The 12014-nt window shown below is 50.7% G+C and overlaps 1 protein-coding gene across 1 annotated transcript in view; it reads left to right on the forward strand.

Moving 5' to 3' along the window:
* The window catches only part of Fads6 (fatty acid desaturase 6), a 21707-nt gene extending 9693 nt beyond the window's left edge, over positions 1–12014 (forward strand). Inside the window, exons 3-6 of the mRNA XM_008831449.2 lie at positions 6601–6781; positions 7315–7502; positions 8388–8567; positions 9134–12014. Coding sequence (XP_008829671.1) covers positions 6601–6781; positions 7315–7502; positions 8388–8567; positions 9134–9283 — 699 coding nt within the window. The 3' untranslated portion in view covers positions 9284–12014. The remainder of the gene's footprint in view (positions 1–6600; positions 6782–7314; positions 7503–8387; positions 8568–9133) is intronic.

A 12014-nucleotide genomic window follows, 5' to 3' on the forward strand; every position in this document is an offset into this window, starting at 1 on the left:
CGCTGCAGAGGCGCTTCGCTAAGGGGGTGCAGTACAACAGTGAGTGCGGGCCGCGCCGTCGGGCAGGCCGGGTGGGTGGCGCGGCTGCTGCAGCGCGCGGGCCCTGGCGTCCACCCGGAGGGGTGGGTGGACCCGAGGGCAGAGGTGCTCGGGTCGGCCCGAGGGTCTCGGAGGACCGGAAGGCAGGGGTGCACCCCCGACCGGAGCGCGCCCGAGGAGTACCGTGCGGCGACCCTGGCCGAGCAGCCGCGGGGACCCGCCGGATGGACCATTACATAACGCCGGGCTGCGCGCGAGGTGCCGTCCGCCTCCCCACCCGGCCGGGGCTGCGGGCCCACCTGCGCTCGTGCGGTCCCTCCGGCTCCCCGACTTGAGCCAAGGGGCTTTTTTTTTCTTTGTTCAGTTGGAAGACAGTAATCCACGACGACACAGATTCTCGCTCTTATTTTTTTCAAGACTAATTTTGATTCTTTTCTTTTTTTTCGGTCTTTTTGAGACAGGGTCTCCCTGTATTCCCAGACTTACTATGTAGTCCAGGCTGGCCTTGAACTCACAGAGATCTGCCTGCTTCTGCCTCCTGAGTGCTGGGATTAAAGGCGTGTGCCACCATGCCTGGCCCCATTCTGTTCTTTTAAAAAGATATTTTATTTGTTATTTTTATTTTATGTGTATGAGTGTATTGCCTGCATGTATGTGAGTGCACCTGTGTCATACAATGCTGCGGAGGTCAGAAGAGGGCTTCAGATTCCCCTGGAATTGGAGTTAAGGACAGAACGTTCATAGCTGCCATGTGAGTGCTGGGAATTGAACCCAGGTCCTCTGCAAGAGCATTCAGTGCTCTTAACCACTGAGCCATCGCTCCATCCCTGGGTAAGACCTTTAAATTGTGCTTTACAGTAGGGTGTGGTGGAAGGGCCCTGGAATCCCAGCACAAGGAGGCTGAGGCAGGAAGACTGAGAGTTCCAGACCAGCCTGGGCTACATAACCAGACCCTGTTCTCAAACAATAATAACAAAATGAAGGTCTTTTACAGAAAGAACAGGCCAGTTCACAACCAATTCAACACCATGTGGTCATTTCCCATTAATCTTCAGTGGATGGTTTACACACACACACACACACACACACACACACACACACACACACTACAATCTACTATCCCCTCCTGGAAGAGACATCTAAATGGGATCTAGGAGACGGAATGGTTAGGAGTATCTGCTGCTCTTGCAGAGGACCGGAGTTCTGTTCCTAGCACCCACACTAGGTGGCTCCTATAACTCCCATAACACTACCTAGAACTCCAGCTCCAAGAGATTTGACCCCTTCTTCTGGCCTCTGTGGGCACCCCACATAAGTATGCATACTCACACACAGACACATACATACACACATTAAAAAGGGGGATCTAGAAATTCCAATAGCCTCAGATCAGTTCTTATTCACAGAAAAAGGCAAAATCATTCACTGGGTGCTAGGTCACAGATCACATCATACACCTCACCAGTCACACCCAAGGGCCTGGATTGTGTCTAAGAGCCTGCTGGGAAGCCTCTAGGTCCTTGAGTGTGGCAATCTCCAGACACTCAGTCTTAGCACAGGCTAGTTCTGGGACCTCTCCAAGTACAGTTAGCGACTGGTCTACAGGCAGAGAGGGATCTGGTGCCAAGCAAAATCAGCTGTCACTGAGCAGACAGCTGCATTCAGCTGACATTTCTGGGCAAAAGAAGCAGTTAGATAAGATTGGCCTTGGAGAAGTGCAAGAACCGGCTGAGAGAATAAACGCACTTGCCGTGCAAGCCTGGTGGCTTGAGTTCAATCCCCAGAACCCATGTAAAGGTAGAAAAAGAGAAATGACTCCACAGAGTTGTCCTCTGATTTCCACGCATGAGCTGAGGCATACATGCGCCCAAACATCTCTCTCTCTCCATCTCTCTCTCTCTCTCTCTCTCTCTCTCTCTCTCTCTCTCTCTCTCTCTCTCTCTCTCTCTCTCTCTCTCTCTCTCTCTCACACACACACACACACACACACACACACACACACACACACATTAATAAAATAGGTTGCTTCTTCTAGTTACATGGAACAGAACCTAGGGATATAAAACATACGTTTGCAGGCCTTGGAGAAAGGCAGGCCTGACTCTGAGGACAGCCTGACAGACCCCTACTGAATCCTCCTTGAGCCTGACACGAAAGGTTTCTGACACTGTCTTAAAGCAACTGTGTGGTCCCAATAGGTAAGGCTCATGAGCGAACAGGTCCCATTGAGGCCAGCAATCTGGAAAAGGCTGTCATTTTAAATGACTCCTCACCTGGTCTGTCCTGCAGCCTCCTCAGGGTCTGTGCTTGGTGAGGTTACAGAAGCAGAGAGCAACTCCCTACCCCCTTGGGTGGGTTGCACCACCTGAGAACAGAGTGCCCCATCCTATTTCCATGGATACCACAGAAGTGTTCCTGTGGATCATCGCTCATCTTCAGGGCCTCTGACTGCACCAAGGCCCTACACATTGCTGGCTTGACATTATTGTCTAGTAATTTTTCTTTTTAAAAATTGCTTTCTATTACATTTTAAAATTTGTGTGTGGACTGGAAAAATGGCTCACTGGTTAAGAGGACTGGCTGTTCTTGCAGAGGCCCTGGGTTCAGTTCCCAGCACCCACATGAACATGTAACTCCAGTTCCTGGGGATCTGACACGCTCTTCTGACCTCTGTGGGCATTGTAGACATGAATGCACTTACATACATACAGGAAATACACTCATACACATAAAATAAAAAATTAAGATGTGTGTATGTATGCATGGACATGTATGTCACAGCATGCATGCGGAGGTCCAAGGACCACTTGCAGGAGTCACTTCTCTCCTACCATCATGTGAGTCCCAGGGATTGAACTGGGATAGTCAGACTTGGTGACAAGCACTTTTATCTGTTGAGGTGTCTTGCCTGTTTTTTGTTCTCTTGTTTGCTTTTTGACACAGGGTCTCACTATGTAGATGTCCTGGATAGCTTTAGTGTCAACTTGATGTACCTGGGTTAAGGGAGCCTCAATTGGGGAATTTCCTCTATTGCACTGGCCTGTGACCATATCTGAGGGCATCTTCTTGATGAGTGATGTGGGAGGGCCCAGCCCACTGTGGGTGGTGCCACCCCTGGGCAGGTGGGCCTGTGTTGCATAAGAAAGCAGGCTGAGCAGGGGCCAAGGGAGCAAGCCAGTAAGCAGTGTTCTTCCATGGCCTGTGCTCCAGCTCCTGCTTCCAGGTTCGTGCCCTGAGTTCCTACCTTGGGCTCCCTGATGAACTGCGACCTGGGAGATGTTAGCTGAATAAACCCTTTCCTTCCCAAGTTGGTATTGGTCAGTGTTTTGTCATAGTAGTGGGGAACCAGCTAGGACAGAATTGGTACCAGAGAGTAGGGTATTGCTGTGACAGACCTGACCCAGCTGTTTTGTGGAAGATTGTGGAAGTGTTTGGAACTTTGGGCTGGAAAAGCCATTGAGTGCTCAGAGTTTGTTGTTGTGTATCTTGGAACAGTTCTGCTGCAAGAACTGAAGACAATGGAGGTCTGGCTTGTGAAGCTTCAAAGAGAGGCAGAGACTATCAGGACTGTTCCTGTGATATTTTGAATTGAGAATCTGTGGGTTCTGGATGGGAATCAGCTGTGATTAAGAAGCAACCAGAACCTGAAGTGAAATTTTTGTTTTACTGGGACAATGGATGTTGGTTATCTGGGGCTGAAAAATCAGCTGTAAGTAACAAGAGACCAGCATCATTGTGGTTAACTCTTCTGGGAGGTATTTCCTCAGGCTCAGCACACAGAATGGACCTCTGCCTCTATATCAATCTGGAAGCAGGATGTGGTAATGTGTAATAGTCTTCTGCATGTTTCTGGTGTTGAAGGCCTGAAGCAGCCACAGAGAGCAGCTAAGGCTTGGCACTCTGTGAGGCCAGGAAAGGCCATATGTGAAAGTGCAGCTTCAGTTGCAGTAAAGATCCTAGGATTGAAGGGGTCTTGGAGAGAATCTGAGGCTTTGCACCTGGAGAGGAATAGAAGAGGCCATTGGTGAAGGTGTAACCTCAGTTTCAGTGGAGACCCCAACATTTGGAGATACCAGGACTGTGGGACAACCACCAAGGACCAAAGTAAGTGTGGAATGGAGCTTGCCTGGGTCTGAGAGACAAGCTGTTTGTGCTGTGGAAGGTAGAGTCAGAGGAGTGGAGCTGCTAGAACCCTTTGGAGGCCAGAAGATCGTGAGTGAATCCCAGATGTCCAGCCTTGAGCTACTTTGTTGGACTTTGGATTTGCTTAGGTGTGCCCAATTCTTCCCTTTGAAATAAGACAGTACTTGTTTTGGATTTTACATAAGCCCACTTTTAAAAGAGACTATGGACTTTTAAGTGTCTGGATTTTTAGGGACTATGGGGCTTTTAAGGTTGTACTGTCTTATGTTGTGATATTAACATCATATCTTGGGGATGAGAATTGGAAAGGTTATGTTTAAATAGTGATGTGTTATTGTTTAATAGTGATGTTTGTGTGTCAAGTTGACAAGGGGTCAGTTGTGCTGGATAGCTTTAGTATCAACTTGACACACCTGGGTTGAGAGAGCCTCAATGGGGAATTGCCTCTATTGGACTGGCCTGTGACCATATCTGAGGGCATCTTCTTGATGAGTGATGTGGGAGGACCCAGCCCACTGTGGGTGGTGCCACTCCTGGGCAGGTGGGCCTGTGTTGCATAAGAAAGCAGGCTGAGCAGGGGCCAGGGGAGCAAGCCAGTAAGCAGTGTTCCTCCATGGCCTGTGCTCCAGCTCCTGCTTCCAGGTTCCTACCCTGAGTTCCTACCTTGGGCTCCCTGATAAACTGCGACCTGGGAGATGTAAGCTGAATAAACCCTTTCCTTCCCAAGTTGGTATTGGTCAGAGCGTTTTGTCACAGCAATGGGGAAACAAACTAGAACAGTAGCCTAGGCTAACTTTGAACCAACAACGCTTCTGCCTCAGTATCCTGAGTAGTGTGATTACAGGTGAGCGCCCGGCATATCTTCCTGTGTCATTTGTAAAACCACATGTGTGTCCCTCAGTGTCCTTTCTGTAGAGCTTCTGGCTATATTTCAATTTCAGTTTCATTCTAAGGGACAGACTCTGTGGGTGATGTCAGACGACTGCGTGGATGATGTTAGACTGTGATGTCAAACTGTGTAGGTGATGTCAGACTGTGTGGGTGATGTCAGGCTGTGGGTGATGCCAGACTGTGGGTGATGTCAGACTGTGTGGGTGATGTCAGACTGTGGGTGATGTCAGACTGTGGGTGATGTCAGACTGTGTGGGTGATGTCAGACTGTGGGTGATGCCAGACTGTGTGGGTGATGTCAGACTGTGGGTGATGCCAGACTGTGGGGGTGATGTCAGACTGTGGGTGATGCCAGACTGTGTGGGTGACGTCAGACTGTGGGGGTGATGTCTTACAGTGTGGTGATGTCAGATTGTGGGGGTGATGTCAGACTGTGTGGGTGATGTCATACAGTGTGGTGATGTCAGACTCTGTGATGCCAGTCCTTATTTTTTGTCTGCTGCTTTGGCCTCTGTTGCCCGGACCCAGAGACCCACAGCCTGGCTTTATGCTTGGCTTTGGAGACCCTCACTGCAGGAGCCCCATCCTCATCTTGGTGGGAATCTGGGTCTGTTGGTTCAAAGCCTGCCTCACCCTCTCCTTAGCTGTGCGATCTGGAATCAGATGGTGTCTGTTTGTCCATCTCTCTCTCTCGCTCTCAGCTTCTGCTGTGGACTGAGAGTAACAGCCCATCTGGACCCTAGGATAGGGAGTAGGTGAAAGTGCAGAACTCTGAGCCTGGTGCTCAGTGCAGTGTCCTGCTGTCTTTTTACCCAGCTCACAGAGGCTGGTATTTGGAAGCCCTTCCCCTTCTCCCAGAAACAGGCAGCATCTTCAACAAAGTTAGGAAAATCTGGCCTGGATAAAACATTGGAAGTCTGACATCTGCATATTCATCTGCGTATATCTGCATAACAAACACCACAGGGCCTCTTTTGCGTTCAGAATGCTTGCTCTCCTAGGAGTCAGAGAGCAGAGAGTGGGCTGTGCTTCTGCTTCTTGAGTAGCTTTGGAGAATTCTACTGCAGACCCAAGATAAAGTCACCTCTAGGGAGAAGTGAGCTCAGTGCCTGCTTGTGCCTCTCCTCCCAGCCAGCCTGCTTTGTGGGCACTTCAGATGACCTCCACTCACCCCCAGAGCACTCCTGGAAACGTGCAAAATAATTCTGGTGGACTCCAGCTTTTCCTGTGCTGATGGCCTCTGAGATTTGAGAGGTTGCCTGGCTAGTGGCCAGTGGCAGAGTAGCAATCTAGGGATCCAACCTCCCTATCCCCAAATGCTTTGTAGAGCCATATCGTGAATGGTAGGTAGTCGTGTTACCTGGCTGCTAGTGTGGGGTTATGGGTGCCTGAGAAATCATGGTCAAGGCTGATCAGCTGTGGGTGCAGGGTAGGAGGGTTTAGGAAAGTGTTTTGAAGTTCCCCTAGGGCCTGCTTCATTCAGTTGTGTCTGACATGAACCCAGGGCCCTCCTGGCTCCCCCTCTAGGTATGCACAGCCTTCCCTGCAGAGTTTGGCAGGTTCAACCATGTCAACATGCACCACGGTTACACCAATGTGGTGGGTCTGGGAGACTCGAGCACATGGAAACTGCCTTGCCTCAACCGCTATGTCTACATGTTCCTCGCACCCCTCTTGATCCCTGTCTTAACTCCCCTGGTGGCTCTCGGTGAGTACTGTTTGAGTATCCTGAAAAGTCCCACCCCACCCGTTTCCTTCCCTCCTGGCTTTGTGGATGCTCCTTGCCCAGCTAGCTGGGAACCCTAAGTTAAGACCAAAAGACAGTGGAAAGAGCCCTGGACTTGGCCCAGAAGTGTTCTGCCCTTACTGGTGCCAGTGGGCAGGTAACTCGCCCTGCCACAGGCTCTTCACCAGCTCAAGGGTGGTGTGAAAGCAAATGCAGGGTTAGCTGTATCACAGCTTTACAGATGCCGTGCATAAAAACTACACTGTGGGTTTTAGTAGATGCTATCGCCGGAGCAGTACCCCAGGGGGGAGGAATGGGGCTTCAGAGCAGGGGCAGGCTTTGACCTTGGCCAGAGTGCTCAGTGTTTCTACTTCCTTATCCAGGAAGAGGTAGACCTGCTCTTTAGGGCTGTTGTGTGAGTTCACTGAACACACTCACAACGCCCTCTACCTTAGCACACCCAGCCACCAGCTCATGATGGCGCCCCATTGATGCTGTGTCTTGCTCTCTGACAGAGCGGCTGAGGCAGGAAGAGCTCAGGATGGCACTACGGACACTTGGTCTCATCTCCCTGGGCCTTTATTCTCAGTACTGGCTATTCCTGAATGTGTCTGGCTTCAAGAGCCCCAGCTCAGCACTGGCCTGCATGCTGCTCACCAGGTCCCTGCTGGCCCACCCGTACCTCCACGTCAACATCTTCCAGGTAAGCTCCCAGCCCTGGGTCCAGGTAGCTAAAAGGAATGTCTACAGGGTGTCTGCTAACAAGCTGTACCCAATGTTTGGGGAGAGAGGTCACCCAAGGAGCCCTGCCCCTCCCCTGTTATCACAGAGAGTTTCAGTTTCAGTGAGGCCTTGGCCTCATTCTGGAGAGACTCACTCTGCTTTCTTCTCCACTCTAAACCCAACACATCATTCAAGGTCAAGTCTGCACATCCTTTTGCCTTTTTAACTCAACAAGCATGCACAGGGATCTTCTTGGCTAAGGCAGCATCTTAAGTCTAGGCTGCTTGGAGGTGAGTAGGTACCTCTGCTGACACAACACAAGCAGATGGGACACAGTGAGAGAATTTCAGCAATTAATCACTGGTGTGCTAAGTGCCGGGGGTATTCAGAGAGCTCTAACTGCGGGTCCTTACCCATATGGGAGCAGGGAAGTCTCCCTATAAGGAATGGTGTTGGAATTGAATGCTGAGCCCCTGGCTGTCACCACAGACCCTCCATCTCCTGCTGTGTCATTGGCCTACCTCATGGCATTAGCTGGACCCTCACTTTGCTCTACTTGGGCATCCACATACAGATGAAAGCATGCCACCTATATGAGGCAGAGTGTCACAAGAGCAAGCAGCAGGGGGTCAAGGTCATCCAAGTGCCAGAGGTCTGAAAAGTGCCTAGAGCACTGAGCCCTTCATGGTCCAAATAAGGAGAAGCCTTGATGTGGGAGAGACAAAGACTGGGTTAGCACTGGAACCGGCCCAGAGCTTCAGCTCCTCACTCATTGGAATAGAATCCCACTAGGCCCGAGGGCTTGGTGAAGACAGGCCCAGGGCTGCCTAGGCCAGCCAGGGTGTGACCCATATGTCCACCACAGCACATCGGGCTGCCTATGTTCTCACCGGACAAGAAGCCACGACGGATTCACATGATGAGCCTGGGGGTGCTTAACCTGCCCCGGCTGCCGGTACTGGACTGGGCCTTTGGCCACTCACTCATCAGCTGCCACGTGGAGCATCACCTCTTCCCTCGGCTCTCTGACCACATGTGCCTGAAGGTAGCCAAGAGCTGGGCTGGAGGGCAGGAGGACGGGCTTGTCTGAAGGTGGACAGTGGGCACCTCTAGGGCTCACCTGAACCCTGAGTCCTCTCATTAGCTTGGTCATGGGTCACTCAGGAAGGGCAGCTTGGAGTATAAGCAGAAGCAGGAAGTTCAGATCAGAGTCACCTGGATTTCTTAGAAGCAGTGTGACTCTGGGCAAATTTACTGAGCCTCAGTTTCTTCATCTGTAAAATGGGAGGAGACAGGGCTCACCTTGATGGGCTCTAAGGATGAAATGAAGAAATACATTTGAAGGAGATGATTAGCAAACGTGAGCTATGCTCGCTCATCTTTCTGAGGAGGGCGGGCATGCAGTCTAGAGTCCTGGGGAAGATGTGGGTGAGAGGCCACTCCTCCCCTTGTGTAGGTAGGGCTGAAAAGATCAGTTCTCTTAATACCTCAGCCCCACTTTCCAAGCATTCTGAGTTGAGATAGGTAAGAGCTAGGGCTGAGCAAAGGAGGGCTTCTTGGGGTGGACAGGCCTGGGACTCAGAGGGCTCTCCTTTGGTGCATCTTCCTTAGGTGAAGCCCGTGGTGTCGAAGTTTCTCCACGACAAGCAGCTACCCTACAATGAGGACTCCTACCTGTCTCGTTTCCAGCTGTTCCTCGATCACTATGAAGAGTTCATGGTGCAAGCCCCACCCATCACAGAGCTGGTGGGGATGCAGTGAAGGCCGGGTCCCCTCTCCTGGCCCTGCTGCTGCTGCTGGCCTGGGGTTGGGAGAGGGGCCTGGACCATGGAGGCCTTTGAACAGACAGCAGCTCATGCTTCATGTCCTGGGGTCACCTACTCTGTTTGCTTTTTCTGGGATGCAAGGAAGGGTGGTGCTGGGAGGAAGGAATATAGTGGCTGGGCATCCTGGTTTATCTAAGCCTTGGCCAATTCCATCTCAGGATCTCTCTCTCTGCTCCATCTGAGCCTGGGTAGGGCTGAAGGTATTAGTGACAGAAGGTGAGGTGGAATCCCCATACCAAAGTGGAGGGGGTACAGAGAGAAAGATCAGCCTCTTGGGCTCTGGCCTCCCTGATGCCCGAGAATGGCACACCAGCTCGGCTGCTGCTGCTTCCTGTACCTTCTGAGATTCTGGTCCCCCAGGGCCCTCTCCCCTGAGATGACAGGGTGAGGTCACTTTTGGCAGACCTCCCTAGCTTCTTCAACCAGAGATGACTGTGCCAGGCTCAGCTGCCTCCAAGATTCACAGTATCAATCAGATAAAAGTATGTTTTGAGGTAAAAGCTCTCCAGAGGAAATGAGGGGAGCCATACCTCAGGCACAAAGCTGGGGGAAGAGCATAGACGGCTTTGAGTGTGACCTTGGCTAACTCTAGACAAGTCTGCTTTGTTCCATGATGTTTAGAAAGAGACAGAATTACTGAGAGGTAGGTGAGGCTGGAGGAGGTCACTGGAACTGGGTCTGGAGGACAGAAGGCCTTACAGAGGGTGAAAGAAGGAAAGGTGGGTGGGGTGAGATACAAGAGCTTGAAAGCAGGGGTTGGGCTAGGCTGGGGGAGGATGGTCTGTAGGCTGGGTGTGAGGTGGGAATGTAAGGGAGTCATTGATGCCAAACACAGGAGGAAGCCAAGCTGGGGACCACCACTGAGGTCCAGCCAAACAGGCAGCTGAAGATGCTGGGAACTTCCCTGGCCAGAGGAGGCAGAAGAGGGTTCAAGGAAGGGCCCAGTGGAGGCTGAGGGAGGGACAGAAGAGGCCAGGCCTGTGCCAGGAGGCTAGAGAAGTTAGTTTATAACCTGGTTTCTCACCTCAGCACTACTGGCATGATTTTTATCTAGATGATTCTTGGTGGGCTGTCCTGTGTGCATTATATGATGTTTAGCTACACCCCTGGTTTCTACTGACCAGATGCTGGGAGCCCCAAGTCCTGACAATCAAAAATGTCTCCAGATATAGCCAAATGTTTCCTGGGTGGCAAACTTGTCCTTGGTTGAAAATATGCAAGTCATTTTTCTGAGTGCACAATTGCATTTTCAGTTAAAACTTTGTATAGAGAGAAGGGCACACTTACCCCAATGATGGGAGGCTAAATGCCAGCCAATGGAATGGGCAGGCAACTGCAAAGCCTGGTCTGTTGGACAGCCAGCCCATCTCTGGTGTTCAGTGTGGCCCAGGGAGATGTAGCCACCCGTTCCCTGCCATCCTTACCTGGCCTCCTCTAGCAGACACCCTTTCCCCCAGCTATAGCTCTTAGGCACACAGCCTCTTCCTTGGGCTTCTTTTGGGCTGGGCCTGGCATGGCAGTGGCTTCCAGCTGCTGCTGGCTGCTGAGTGCTTCTCTGCCCCCTTAGCTCTGCTTGAACTGCTGCACAAAGTTCCTTCATTGAACACTCTTCACTCACTCCTTTGGAGCCTGTGCCATCTGTTCCCTGCTGGGAAGCTCACTGACAGAGCAGTTTTGGATCCAAACAGCAGCCCTTTTGGAGTGGGGCAGGCTTGGCAGCCTCTGCCGCCTCTTGATTTGCTATATGTTATTGCTGCTCATTTGAAATGCATTAGCAGTTCAGAAAGGGCCTTAAGGTCTGGAAGTATGATTCATCAAACTGTGAATTCTCCATATGAAAAATGTAATGTCAGAAAAGGGTCCCGGCCACATATTGCAGGCTGATTAAAGCCATCCAAATATACAACCAGTGACTCATTGTTATTGATCTGGGCCTGATGGGGTGCATTCCAGGACAGCAGCTGGAGGCCCTGGTATTGCTCATGATATACCAGGAGCAAATCGCTTGGTTTCTTTGAAGCTCGATTTTCTGTTACTCTGAGGATGTGGGTTAGGAATACCTGAGGCTTGAGAGGTGAGAGGGTAACAGTAGTGATCAAAGTGCTTCCAGGACTCTGCAGAGACCCAGGGTCTAGTTCAGAGCTGTCTTTGGGAGGTGAAAACACTAATGACAACCACTGGTACTGTTTGCTTACAACATATGGTAGATGTTTTACCTATGTCATCTAATTTTAATCTTTACAAATTAGAACTATTTTTTTCTCATGCTCTAAATGGAGAAACAAGGAATTTGAATTAGTTTCTCAATGTCATATGACTGGTAAGTGCAGACTGGGGATTTGAACTCAGTGATTCCAGAACCCACGCTGCCAACCATCACAGTGCTGTTTCTGGATAGGAAACACTCAGTGCTCCTGATGACCCTCAATTTCCATCTTTCTTCTAGAAGATAGGATAATTGATGAAATTGATGATCTTATCATTAAGATAAATTCTTTAGGGGCTGGGGCTCAAGTGGTTGAGTGTTTGCCTAGTATGCAGGAGACCCGGGGTTTGGTCCCCAGCACATCATAACCAGGTGTGGTGACAGGAGGAGCAGTATTCAAGGTCATCCTTAGCTACAGAGTAAGCTTGGGCAACAGGAGACTCCATCAAAAAAAAAAAAA

This window comes from Nannospalax galili, unplaced genomic scaffold (genome assembly GCF_000622305.1).
Source record: "Nannospalax galili isolate Female #2095 unplaced genomic scaffold, S.galili_v1.0 scaffold634, whole genome shotgun sequence".
In the NCBI taxonomy this organism is placed as follows: Eukaryota; Metazoa; Chordata; class Mammalia; order Rodentia; family Spalacidae; genus Nannospalax; species Nannospalax galili.